This window comes from Glycine soja, chromosome 11 (genome assembly GCF_004193775.1).
Source record: "Glycine soja cultivar W05 chromosome 11, ASM419377v2, whole genome shotgun sequence".
In the NCBI taxonomy this organism is placed as follows: domain Eukaryota; kingdom Viridiplantae; phylum Streptophyta; class Magnoliopsida; order Fabales; family Fabaceae; genus Glycine; species Glycine soja.
In genome coordinates this window covers 11,491,480-11,506,379 of record NC_041012.1, presented here as the reverse complement: position 1 = coordinate 11,506,379, position 14,900 = coordinate 11,491,480, and the positions used below count along the sequence as shown (strand labels likewise).

General features: G+C 32.8%; 1 protein-coding gene and 1 pseudogene across 1 annotated transcript; one reads left to right on the top strand and one right to left on the bottom strand.

Moving 5' to 3' along the window:
- The first annotated feature begins 1,027 nt into the window (after window positions 1-1,027).
- LOC114377245 lies at window positions 1,028-1,945 on the top strand (annotated as a pseudogene).
- Window positions 1,946-4,519: 2,574 nt separating this feature from the next.
- LOC114373487 (dof zinc finger protein DOF2.1-like) lies at window positions 4,520-6,686 on the bottom strand. The gene is made up of 2 exons (XM_028330953.1): window positions 6,251-6,686; window positions 4,520-5,717 (listed from the first exon to the last, which is right to left on the bottom strand). Exons 1-2 carry the CDS (start codon window positions 6,275-6,277, stop codon window positions 4,812-4,814), a joined length of 933 nt encoding a protein of 310 aa, XP_028186754.1. The 5' UTR covers window positions 6,278-6,686; the 3' UTR covers window positions 4,520-4,811.
- Window positions 6,687-14,900: the final 8,214 nt, after the last annotated feature.

The following is a 14,900-nucleotide window of genomic DNA, read 5'->3' as shown; positions in this document are numbered from 1 at the left end:
CGCTGCGCTATTTTGTTTTTTTCACTTTGAATTGCTATTTATGTTTCAGCATAACATATAATCATTACATTTTGTAGTACAATTTCCTTCGTTCCATTCCTCAACACCCTTAAAAGTCCAAGCTATATGTCTTGGCTCTTTCCAATTTTCATAGAGGAATCATTATTAAAAGGGTGTTTAGACTTTGGAATAGTATTCAGCTCCCCGCCAGAATTAGAGGAAATTTAAAAATTAGTGTTTCTTTTAAAATATAATTATGCATTGATTTTATTTGATTTGTGTTCATTCTGTGTATTTTTCTTATTGTCTATATGTTGGCCCCATTGGAAGCTGGTGTTAGTTCTTTGTATTTTTTGTACTTGGCAATCTTCTTGTGGAACTTCTAAAGAAAATTATGTTTCACATGGGCATGCATAATATGCTATTGCCAAAAGGATAAGATCTCCCTGCAATCAAAATATACTATTTGTTATAAATTTGCGGGCCTAAAACAAATTTTGTGCATAATTTAGCTCAGTGTTCAATTGTAAGTTGCAAACTTTGGGTTATGGAACCGGCAACAATTGGACTCTTATGTTTCAGGAGCCATGTTCATGTCTGGATCATGTCCTTTAAAAATTTCATTTTATTCTAAAATGATGACCATTGTATAGAAACTGCAGGAGGTGCTCTTCATCTTTATACGTCTAATGTGATAACTGATGGCACGAGTTTCATGTCAAATAAAGCTTATTTTATTCAGTATTTCACAATTGAGAGAAAATATTAACACATAATCTTATATTATTAGAATGTGAGTTTAGACCTAACTTTAATTTCAAAAGCTAGTTCAAGTTTAAGGGTTAAGAATTGTCTCTTATTTATATACTTTAATTTTATTTTATTTTTATCCGGTGGATAACGTAACAATGGTGAATAATCCTTTGGATTAATCTTGGATATACTCTGATATTATCTTAGCTCAAGAGATAAGGGTTGTCCCTCACTTATATATCTTAACTTGATATTTTATTTTTAGCGACGTGGGATGAGCTATGAGTTTTTCTCAATACACAACAATGCAGTACATCCTTTCTTGTGGATTGCTTTTACCAGTTGAGTCACTGTTTACTATCCAGTCTTCTGTATTCAACTACAGGGTCCATTATGGTAGGGTGAACTAATAATAGTTAATAGCTATGTATCCTATGTCAGGAAAACACATGGCATGGGAGCTGCTCCCACCGAAGAAGGCAGAGGTGGGCTGACAAATCATACAAGAAATCACATCTTGGAAATGAATGGAAAAAGCCGTTCGCTGGATCATCTCATGCAAAAGGCATTGTTCTTGAAAAAATGTTAGCTTAATATATACTTTTCTTTGGATGGCATGTTTACCATTTGTACTTGGAAATTTTCCATATGCTTTAACGTAAGATTTGTCTAAATTGACATCTTTTCCAGCGGGATTGAGGCTAAACAGCCAAACTCTGCCATTAGAAAATGTGCTCGAGTACAATTAATAAAAAATGGAAAGATTGCAGCTTTTGTGCCAAATGATGGTTGCTTGAACTATACTGAAGAAAACATAAGTTTTGCTAAAAAAAAGGGAAGGGGAGGTGTTGGGGTGAATTTTGTTTCTCTTTTTCCTTTCCAATTAAAAATTGATGATTGTTATGACTCGTGCAGGATGAAGTGCTTATTGCTGGTTTTGGCCGAAAAGGGCATGCAGTTGGAGATATCCCGGAGTTCGATTTAAGGTTGTGAAGGTATCTGGGGTGTCTCTTCTCGCCCTCTTCAAAGAGAAGAAGGAGAAGCCTCGGTCTTGAATTATTGGTTTTTATGGTTTTCAATTGTAGTAGAATTTGGGAGAAGTAGAACATGGTTCTTTTCTCTTCATGGAACTGGAACCTTACACATTTCAAACTTATCTGTGAACTTGTTAAAAATCATGCTTATTTGTTGGTTTATTGATTCTTATGGAGAGAGTATTGGCTTCTATACTAGTTTTTCCACGAGATTGCTCTTTCTTCAATCAGCTGCGGCTGGAACTTGGCATTAAAGAATGTAAAATCTAGCAATTGCGTTTATAGTGCTGCACGTGAAGGCATTTTCTTTACCTGATTATTTCTACTGTGCAGAAAAAATATAAAACTTCACTAACAACCTTGACAGGTTACAGAACCAAAGGGTTAATCTAATAGTGAAAATTATAGGATTGTTGACTTCGGGTGTGAAACAAAATCTTATGATGTTCCTTTACTTTATTTTTTATTGAGAAAATTTAGGACGGGATGGTACTCCAATTTAAGGTAGAAGAAATGTCTGGACTCAAAGCGCACAAAGGTATTTACATTGACCTCACACCAAAGAGAGAAGTGGGGATTCAAACTCGTGACATGTCAAATATGAGATCTTGTCGTATTTCACTTGATCAACCCCTTGAGTTGTTTCTTTACTTCATTTGAAGTTTTGTGGATATTTCTTAGTTTGTATATGAAGATGTATTTGCAATCAGTTGTATAGATTTTATTCTCCATGACCTAATTAGTGTCTCACTCTCATCCATTCGTTTCATTGCTGTTTAGTGGGCGCTTTGCCTTCCTGCAAATTAAAATGAATAAGTAGACAAAGTTCTTCAAAGATATTAGATATTCCCATTATGATTAATCTTTTATTATATGTTTTAAATTTCTTTCTTTACATCCAATCACTCACAATTGCCTTGTGAGATATATAAGCCGATAATGCTTGTACACATAAGTTGAGATCATGAAATTAGTACCTCTTTTAGTGTAACCCGTGAAACTCAGGTTCTACAGGAACTTCTCATTCTAAATTTTAATTATTTAATGATTTATCATACATTGTAGAATTTTGAAGACAAAATATCTTATTAGTCATCTCTTTGAGGATTCTCTCTGTCGTTTGTCTCGTTTTAAAAGGGTACTTATCATGTTATTGAACTTAATTGGAAGAACTTATGTATCTATGCATGTGTTGATCTGATGAGTGACTCTCAAGTCTGAACAAGTGGCACATTTGTCTCGTCGCCGTAATTCATTTGTCAAGACAAGTGACATGTCTTTGGGCCCATAAGGTTCCAAATATTCGAACTTATTTTTGGGATGGTAAATTATTTGCTTTAACTTATTGTAAATTTAACATGAAAAGCGTTTTTGGTTTAAACCACTGCTTCATTTTCTGTGTTATTTTTGGCTTGGTTGAGTATGTTGAAAATCTTAAACTTGATTTTCCAAGAAATTTAAAATATAGTAATTATTTAGGGTTAGATGAATTCTGAAATGTTTTGTAGTAATTCAAAGGAACAAAGCCAAGCATTTTCTTTTGTTCCCTAACACTTCTTACTCCTATATACACATCCAATTCCTTTAAAAGCACACATGGGTAAAGTAAAGCATTATTTAAATTGTAAACCCTTGTGAACAACTGATTAAGAAACTAAAAGTAAAGCACATACATGGAATAATATACTATCATGTTTGTGCCATGTGCTTGTCAGATAAACAAGAGATAGTGCTAGTTGGAGACTTTGACCAGCTGTACTTGCTCCACCTCGTTCTCATTTGAATCGCCAACCAAAGTAGGCCCAGTACTTGTTGCTCTTTGAGGTGAATGTGACGGTCAATTTAAAATATTGTTCGTTGCTGATAAAATTTAAAATATAGTCCCTTTAGTCCTATAATAATTTGTCACATCATAATCATCTAATTAAATATCAACCATTGACCCATCTCTTCCCACCAATCTCTCTACCCTTAATTAAGGACAAAACAATAATCTCATACAATTAAGCTAGGAGGAAAAACACTTCAATTATGCTATACAGCTGCATATATATATATATATTCATGTTTTCATACCCAAAGAACGAATTCTCTAAGAGTGACAGCAAAACAAGTCAGATTCTCCCTCTGACTCCATTGAATTTTTTATGCCCCAGAATCCACGTCCCTCTTAAAAAATTCAAACCATGATGTAGTAATGTAGCTCATTGTCATTGGTTACTGAGGCAAATTCAAATTATTTTCAAACTTATTACTGACGTTTTCCTCACGCCCAAATCCTAAGTTGGATTTGGTCTACCAAGTGCTACAGAGAGGGACAATATCCTTCCCGAAGTTGGCGCTCATGCTTCACTGAAATTTCGATCTATTTCTAAAATTCTAATTAGTCACCTGGTTCAGCTCCACTATCATATCATATGATATAATGGTACATTGTAAGTACTTTAGTTTAATTTAATAATGCATTTCAGTAATGTATAGTAGTCAGTAGTCAGTACAAAAACATGTTCTAAGAATCTACCTGGTGAGAATAAGATGCAATCGTTGAAGAATATCTTGAAACCATCACATTAATTATAAATCCAAAGCTCTGCAAAATTGATTCTAACTGTTCAGGCTCGATCAGGCTGCATTAAACCATGAAACATCACTCTCTTTCCCTCTCTCTCTCTCATCTGCCAAATAAGGAAATGATGATTTTGATGCTCTATATCTACTTCTCTCCAACTTCATTGACTTGGTTAGCAAACAACCTTTCTGAAATTTCATTAGTCTATTCACCAATTAAAAGACAGTAGTAGTACAAAAAATTTGACAATTTAAGGGGCAAAAAGAGAAGAAAAAAAAACAAGAAAGAAAGAAAAGAGATGATTCAAGGGAATCAACCAAACCCCTGTAATTAATTAACCCAGCACTCAAAAGGATATTGAAAATCCTAATTAGACTAATAACATTTTTAGTAAAACAAAACATGAGAAATTAAGGAAATAAAATTATCAGTAGTAGAGGCCCTGTGGTTGTTGTCTACATTAGGGGACTGTTGAGAAGTCCATGCCATGATGAATTGATGCCATTCCAATTACTAGCTCTTCCTGAGTCAAGTTCACCCATGTTTGTGTCTCCATTGAGTTGCCATGGAAAACCCCACAACACCTTTTGTTCCCTTCCGTTGCAAATCTCTTGCTTCATGGTGGTGACTGTCACTGCCTGTGTGGATGCAATACTCATTTCTTGATCATTATTATAAGGCATCATCATCATCATCATCTCTCCACTACTACTAACCCCAACCCCACCACCATTGTCCACCTCCCCCATGTCCCCATTCCCATATCCATAGTACATATTCTGATGCATATTATTATTACTTTGTGTTCCAAGGAACCCACTTCTGAGGGCATCCAAGAACCCTGGGTTTGTGGATGAGGATGATGAGTGGTGATGCATGCCAAGGATATTATCACCACATGGGGTGCTTGTGTGGTGGTTCCCCAACATTGAAAGATCATGATCATCATACCCTAATTGCCCACATGACTGCTTTTGAAGCCTTGCCAATGCAAGAGTGAGGTCATTGGAGTCATAAGACATTAATGAAGGAAGGCCAGTGAGAGGGTTAACATTTGGTGTGAATGCTTGATCTTGAACTCTCTTTGATGTTGAAGATGATGATGATGACCTTTTGTTCTTCCTGCACCCTCCTCCCACAGGGACATTCCTAAGTGTACCTCCTTTGGTCCAATATCTCCTGCATGACTTGCAGAAGTACCTTGGCTGGGAAAGGCTGTAATTGTTGTAGTAGCAGAATTTGGTGTTGGTGGAGTCACATCTGGGGCACTTTAGAGCTTGTTCTGGCTGAGGCGTTGGTTTTCTCTCTTGGTGGGCTTTTGAACATGCCAACATGTTCTCCAATGACTGGCTAGACATTTGCTGCAACAAGCAAAACATACCCAAATTAACTAATTGATCACTTGTGAAATGAAAATCAAGCATTAACCAATTAATCCTCAACTCAATTTGAGTGTATTTTAAGAATTAAATTTTTTAAAAAAAAGTTACAATACATACATCAAGTGTATATACATATAGTTAGATTTCCAATTAAATCAAAGGGATTTGCCTTTACTTTCTAGCTCGAGAGACATATCAATTACTTACCCCAGCTATATATAAGTATCAGATTCATAGAAAACACCATGAATAGGATAGTATATGGTTTAGAATAACGAGGGATGGACAGAAGATCCTATATAAATTTTAAATAATATAAAATCAATAATTCTGTGTGAATTAAGACCATTTCCTTCTTCACTCATCCAAATTCATCTTAAGGAAGAATTAAAACCTAAAACCAAGCAATAAAAAACCATGAAAGACAAAATAAAAAGACATAATTAAGACACGTTGATACAAAATACACCACCACCACGCATGCATGATACAATATATGCAATAATATTTACCTGGTGTTGTCCACTAGAAGGATCCATCCATACAACGAAAATATGCACACTCCTGAGTTAAGTAGTGATGAGTTTAAGAACTTGAAAAAGGGAAGTAAGAGTTTTTGCTTATGTGTGTGTATGTGGGTATGTGAAGTACCTTGTGTTTGTGTATGATAGTACTTGAGGGAAGGGAAAAAGAAAGAGAAAGAAAGAGGGTAGAGAGCAAAGTGTAGAAGAGAAGAGTTTAGGAAGTAGTCATGCAAAGAAGTGAGGTAATAGAAAACCACAGGCGTAGGAGTAGTTATATATAAAGCAATCCCAAGAGAGAGAGAGAGAGAGAAGGGTAATGTAGTAATGATGGGTTTTGCCGTACAAGATGATGGATGAGGTTGGCTTGCACGCAGAGAAAGCATTAAGAAAATTCGAGTGCCTTCATTCACTTCCCTACTAACCCAATTCTGTTCTGCAACGGTTTCATACGAACCCAAAGAAAAATAAAAACACAAAAACAAAAAGAAACATAAACACACAATTCTCTCCAGTGGGTCCCCCTCTCGCGTGGATGCAACTATTAGTGGACCCCACCTCACCAAGGGTCCCCACACTTCCACCACTCCCTCTCCATAATCCACTGCACCCCCCAACAAAAAAAACCAATTCATCGCCCGAACACAAAAAAAAAAAAACCAAAACCTCGTCCACTCGCGTCCTCCCATGTTGTTTTTTCTTAAAAAAAATAATCATTCTATTTTCCATCTACAACCCCATTTTTGTTTTTTAATTTTAGTAAAAAAAGAAATAAAAAATAAAATGTTGGAATGAAGAACAAGGATTTGGTATGTGTGTATGTATGATGAGGTGGGACCGAGAGGGAAGGAGATATTATAAATTGAAATTGATGGAAGGGAAGGATTGTCGTCGTTTGTTGAATGTCCGGGTGATGTGGACTTGTAATGATGTTGGGGACAGGCAAGGGGACACTAATGACAGTGACAGAGGATCTCCATTTTCATCTTCATCCTTCCTTCGTCTTTTTGGTGCATTCATTCTCTTGTGCACACTCACTCACTGTTTCCCCATTTCCCTTATTTACATTCTTTTTTTTTCTTCATATATACAATTATACATAATGATCATACTAACATGTACACATATACTAAAGTAACATCATCATCCGTCGTGTGAATCAATTAATTTATTAGAGGTTTTAGATTTAAGTTTTAAATATATAATTACTTAACTATTTAAATATTCGTAATAAGAGTTTTATTATTTTCAGCGAATAAAATTATCTTTGTATGTAATTTAGATTTAAACAACTCCCATGAATCAATTTAGGTGGAGTTGTTTTAGTTGAATTAAAATTTTTATTGAGTTCTAACTATGTAATTATACTAGATATTTATAGAAAGAGTTTTAATATCATTAGTAATTTTATTTAATTCAAATGGTATAGTCTATGTATGTAATTTAAACAAAAAAAATAAAATAAAAAACATCATATAATCAAAGTTTATAAATAAAAAAATATAATTAAAAAGAAATTTTTTATTAAAATGATAAACTAATTTTTTTGACAAAATTAAATCATTAACGAAATACATATTTCATACATTCACACCTAACAAAGTACTACTGTCACCACTCACTAGCTCACTCTATATTCATCAGTCAATTTTTGCTTTACCTGTTTTGGGGTCTCGTTTGGCCCTTCAATTTTGGTGCTGGTGGTCCCTATTCCTGATCATGATCAATAATACTAATCTGAAACACAGTCACTGACTTGTCTTACTCAACTCCCACTTATTTTCCTGCATGCCCTTTGTTTTCCTTTCTGCTGTCACTCTACACGCATTAGCATTATAATCACTGCAATCCACAACCAATGCCAAAAATATAATTAATATAACCATGCATAATCATCTCTCCCCCCCCCCCCCCCCCCCCCCCCAAATATCTTTAAGCATAACTAACTAATGCTAATGCTATGATGTCTTATCCCGCTTGTGCGTTAGTTAGAATATCTATCTAATTTGATTCTTAGACCATATTCATTATTGGATACATTTTAATGGGATCATGACATGAAGTATAGAATTATGGACATAATCACTGTGATGACCCGACTATTTCTCAATTTGAATAAACCACCTCATGAAGTTAAAGCAAATAATTTCTATGATTATCAGTATTAAAAAATTCATTGTTAATGTGACTTCTTTTAAAATAGTTATATATACATTTTTGTACTTTATTTATACACACACTGGCTAGAGCATATCCTTGCAAATACAGCACGATTGGTCAATTTCATTTCCAACCGTATGTAATATAATTTAGCAAAACAACATACTCGAAGATTCATCTGAACCGCCAAATATATAGGGAATGATTGTATGATAGTTACCATTATCTGCCAATGCAGAACCGAATGATTAATTTCGTCTTCTTGTTTTCTTTAATCAATCTGCAGATTAATCAGATGTATTTCCTCACACATGGCGTTTTGTCGCTTAGCTGGTAGAAATTAAAAAGAACTACTTTCCTTTTTTTTCCACAACCAATCTGTATCTTTGGGCTCTTTCTTTACTCAAAAAATAATTAGAGAAAAGTTAAGAGTCATCATTGCGTTTAATTATAAAATTGTAATCCCTAGTTTACATAAATCGTGGGATAGACTATTTCTTTCTCTTTAGTTTGCAATTAAGATGAACATGCAAACCATCCAATTACTGATTGCTAACCTAACAAATCATAGCTATTATGTCCTTATACCGGGAAAATAGTTAAAAGGATAAACAAATATTGCATGTGATAGATAGCTATATATATGAGCGGAAATCCAACTAAACTATATACATATAAATGTTTTAAATTGTGATCATAATTTCATTGAGTTTCTTGATATTGAGAAAAATTACAGAAAAATATAGATAATACAATCATAATTGTGATCGTATTGTAATTACATACACCCAAAAACTTTAATGTTGCAGTTAAAATTATAGTCGTAGATCATTTTTTAAAATCTTACTGTATATCATAGGGCATTTAAGTATTCGTGCATTGTTCTCCCCACTCAAAAGGAAAAAAAAGTAGAACAATGGGCCAACTATGTCATGCTAGTGCATTCTATACCGTATGATCTGTTTCTAAATTGGGTGTTATGCCTTAATAGCCATTCGTATCAGATTCTTCAGAGTGGCTGGAGGGAAATATATAGTATAATACTTATAACTTTAATTCATAGTGTCATTATCGTTTTGGAGTACTTGTGGAAAAAAAATTTAGCAAACAATGATTGATCCCACTTTGACATCCTTTGGATCCCATAGAAATTTTAGCTTTGAGTGCAACCTATGTAACCTTAAGTCCCTGGCTAGCTAGCATTCAAAGTAACCAAAGATTGGAAGGGAAAAAAAGAAAAAGAAAATAGTATATGTTATGATGTAGTGATTGAAATGAACATGTGTGTGAGGATTAATGGATGATGTTGAGGATATTTATTATTTAAATAAAATAATAATCGTTCAAAGATTGGAGGATGCAAAAATATGTGGTGGGCCATGGATTGTAGGTGGGGTCATGAGGCATGAACATCATAGGGATCAGTCATGTTGGTTGACTGGTCAAATTTATATCAGTCAAAGGAAACACTGAGGGCAAAAAATAAAAAATAAAGTAAAAGTAAGTGATGGTAAAATGTGCCCAACACCCCTAGGCACACAACACATACGGTAATGTTGTTTGTATTAGCATTTCTGTGAAGAAAAGAATCTGATGTTCCCACTTCTTTCTTCCGCGCAGAATCTTTGTCTCTATGGTTGAGGTTGATATGTCATCTGATTTTGTGTGCTGGTTGGAGTTTAATAATCATAAACCATTCTAATAATTAACATGTAGGATGTGATAGGTTTGGATGGAGGAAAAAATAATATATATATATATATATATATAACATAATTAAATAAAGGAAAAGGGTGACTCGAAAGAATGGAAACTGTGGATCGATTGTAGAGCTAGCTAAAGGCGTGTGGAAATAATAATATTGTAGCATACAATTTAATTTCATTGGATTAGCCAATGAACATAAAAAGGCAATAATGTTATGTTAACCACAAATCACAACGCGTTCTTGGTTTGGAACGACTTGAAGATGATAATATTCTTCATAGACTATTAGTCATCGATGTAAAAAGTCGTTAATTTGCATCGCTATCACTTTTTAATTCGCATTCCGGGCATCCCTTGTTGCTGATAATTTTACACACTGAGGTTCTGTTTTGTTTGTTGGGGGAAAATTAACAGTACTAGTGTCTAGTGTTAGGTTTGTTGATGTTTAGGTAGTCTCAATTGAATCATCTTAAAATATCATAAATTGACACAGGTGTTCAAAGATTTATAATTAAATTTCATATATCCTCTATATGCATGCAAGCGTGGTTTCTTCTAATGCCACAAATTAACATTTTGATTAATCATGAACAATTGTTTTTATAAATATTGCTTAACATCTAGGACAAGTTAACTAGTTATAACTGAACAAAATTACTTCCGATTTAAGTACTACTGCATAATAGTAATCTTTTAAGTAGGTCTTTATCGACACTTAAGTGTGTCATTAGTGCTTTTTTGGATAATATTATCTTCCTAACATAATTAATTATTGATACTTTTACCTTCTTTTCTATTTTAAATTAATTGATGTTTTAGAAATTTAAAAGTTTAATTAATGCTTTTTCTCAATTGTATTTTTATTTAATATCTCATCTCTGGTGCTGCTGTAACATCAAAAATTAAGATATCAAATAACAATATTTTATTTATTACATCAATTAAATATGCTTTAATCCATGTGCATTTATTAACCTTAATGGGAATGAAGTAGTATTGAGCATGTTTCCCCTGTTCCGTCACTTTATTACATAAAAAAAAGGAAAAATCTTAACTCTTTAAGAATTGATAACGGAAAAACTGAGTTCCTTCCAAAGCTTTGTTAAAGAGGGAAGAATATTTGAAATTTACTTTAAGCCATTGCAACTCATTTTTTGAAAGACCGCGCATGTTGGAGATCGTACATAATATGATAAGGAAGCGCATATTTTAATAAAATTAAAAACTATTTGTACAAAATGATAACCATTGTTGGAGCTGCTAGAATAAAAGATTGCATTGTTATTAATCTATAACATTAAAAAATAGAGTGAATAGGCATTTTTAAAGAAGTTAGATCAAGGAGTATCTATAAAAGTTAATTAAGTGTATAAATTTATTTTAGCTTATAAGAGAATCTCACTTATTTTTCCTTTTTGTTTTGTTCACTTATAAGTGTTTACATATGTTTATCAAATAGATTTTTACTCTATATGTTTCATGCAAGTGGATGAAATGATAGAATTTGCATTCTGCATGTGCATATACTGATTGTCGAAAGAAAAGTATTAATTAAGCTAAAGTTGAGTAGTCTTTAAGGCACTTGTACTACTTGGGTTAAACCTCTTGTGTGGAAAGTGTACTCGTCGCAGTCTCACACTCTACGTGTACGGGATAAAATTATCTAACTTTAATAGAAAAAAAATGAGAATTTATCGTTGTCAATGAATGAAAAACTTATTTTTTACATAATTTTTAAAGAAAATTATTTACCAAAAATATTCGCTTTCTTGCATACTACATTTTTTTCTACGGCACGCGACGGCTGGCGAGTAGCGAGTCACTGTAGAGGCGACTATATTATTGATATTGATGTTGTTGTGTCTTGACTAAGAATAAGAATACTACTGTGTTGTTTTTGTTACTTTATCACCGTATCCCTCAGTTGACAGATTTGAATCTTGATCTCACATGTGTTTGGTGTTAGTCTAAATTTGTTTACACATAATAATAAGAATTAAATAAATTATTATATTACACGTATAACTACAGCAAAACCTTACAAACAAACCCTGAGTTGAATGATGTGTTGTTTGAAACCAAACCAAATACGAGGGAGTAGTAAAGAGTGCGGCGAGGTGCAAGCTAAAAACAAAAGAAAGATCGGCGAGGAAAGTGGATTATGGTTATGGTCGGTGTAAGGTGGGATCTGACGAGGATGCCAGGTGTTCTCTGGTTTGAACACGTGGCATTAGAAATGCGGCTCGTGAGACGAATATTGCAGTTTACGAGGAAGGAAAGAAACAAAGAACAGTGGAGTGGTGTGCTGAGTGAGTAGATAGATTATATGCATTATATAAATTAAAAATAGAAGAGAGAGAGAGTCACACACACTAAACACGAAAGATAGCACACTGTCAAGTCTTGGACCCTTCGACTTAGTGCCCTGTTCGTGGGTCCCCACTAACTTCTCCTCCCTTATGAAGCAAAGAATCCCAATTTCGCAATCCAATCCCAACAACCGTATACATATTCCAGCTACTTAGAGTGACATCCTTCTCATCCAAACTCGATAAACTTTAATATTATTTTTTTTTTCTTTTTTCAGTTTTACCTCATCTATTTCAATCTGGGTCAGATAGAACAAATATTATTGATAAAATCACACAGTGGCTAAATCAACTTGATTTTTTTTCCAATTTAATCAAATAGTATCTGATTTGAGTCTAAATGTATGAGCTCATTACATAATTGAAAAAATGGAAAGAACTGTGTCATACATAGTATTCTTATCTTATTAGAGAGGCAGAGAATTCCTATAATTTTTTATGTATAAAAATTAAAGATAATGTCAAAAAAATTATAATAATTTATACATTTTATTCAATCAACCAAATTAAATTTCTGTAATGAAGTCGTATAATTTTATATAATGAAATTTGTTAATATATATTTACTTATTTTTCTGTATATTAACAAGTTAAAATAAATGTTGGGTATAGTTTACTCACATACTCCAATTAAAACAAGAAAAAAATAAGTGTATGTTAGCAAATGCTTCTAAGATTTAGAAGCATATAATCACTTTTTTTTGTTAGATACTAAACAAAATATAGTTAGGAATTATCTTAAAACACAAACATCCTTATAGTGTTGTTTAATAACATATTCTAACAACAAAAATTAAATAGGTGTGTACTAACAAATATCATATACTCTATAATTTAAATACATAAAAATATTTTATATGATCATTTGATTATAAATATTTATATATGATAAGATTATTTAGTTGTGTAATAATCACTTTAAAACTATTATTTAGTATCATTTTTAATTGAATAGCCGTGTAAATTTTTTATCTTCATAAGAAAATTAAATTCTCTTTTATTTTTTAGAAAAAACTTTTTAATGAATAACTCCACTAGAAATATTTTTAAAAATAGTTATAATTATTCAACGTATTTTTTTTCGAGAAACAAGTAAAATGTATTGATAAGCCTATCACATAGGCATATACAATGAATAAATACACAAAAATGTGGTGCAATTATTTTTTAAGAAAGGAATATATTATCCGGTTACATAGAAAATGAGTGAAGGAAGGTGGTTGGTGACAGGGTATGAAATGTCACGTGGATAGAATGATGGAGGACACGCGAGGCACGAAGGAAGGAATTAGAGGGTTCAGTTTCAGTGGCAGTGTTTGGTAACGGATTGGGTTTGTCGGATCCCAATCCTTGAAGTGGGAACTGAAATGATGAAGCTTATTGAAGGGGGGAATGAATGAATAAACAGGTGTGTGTTTTGCTAGAAGATTGTAAAAATATCATTTTCTTATTTTTACTTTCAATTTATTTTTATTTGTTAAATTTGCATATAATTATGTGCATCTTATTTTCAACTTAAATTCAAATACACAGCAGAGTTAAAAAAGAATAACGTTGTGGAAACATAACGCCGCCTTGCCCTTTGTTAACGCAGCCTTGATTCCCAACGTGATAAATGGCTCCAATGTTGATGTTGCAAATTCAATGGATTTCACCTCTTTAGTTTCAATCTTTTGCTTGTTCATTTCTTATTTCTTAGGCTATGTTTTTCCATTGAAAATGAGGGCGAACAAAGTCTCTCATCAAAAAAAAGAAAGAAAAAAAAATTTCACTTGTTTGTTTTCTTTGTAGATTAATGTGAGATCCATGACTTTACATTTCTCTACAAAATAGATTTGATTTGCCAAAACAAATGAAGACTCAATGCAATTTTTCCAATTTAGCCTCATGTGGTGAGAGAAAGAAGCATGGAAACATATTTTAATATGCTTATCTTATTAGAATAAATATATTTAAATAAGTGTTATCCAAATTCAAATATGACTTATGAAAATACAATATTGGTTTGACTTATATTTGAATATGAAATGACTTATTCAAATACATTGTCCAAAAATTAGGTATATACAAATTACCATGGTATAATTGTAATTTCACAAACATTTTATTTTATTATCTATTAATCACTTTTTCATCTCATCTCATTTCATTTCTTTTTTATTTCTATCAAACAATCTAACTTTCCATTCCCTTTTCATCTCTTTTTTTTTCTTTTCCTTTCATCACAACGGAACCCAATGTTAGAGTGTGTTTAGTTCTAATTAAAGTGGGAAGTGTGAAAGTGATAACAATAGAATGCAATGAAACTAGAAGGGTGGGGTGTTTGTTATGCATGAAAGAGGGATGAGAGTGGTAAAAAAATGTGAGTCTGATGGTGGAGAACTTTCATCTCAAATTGAGATGAA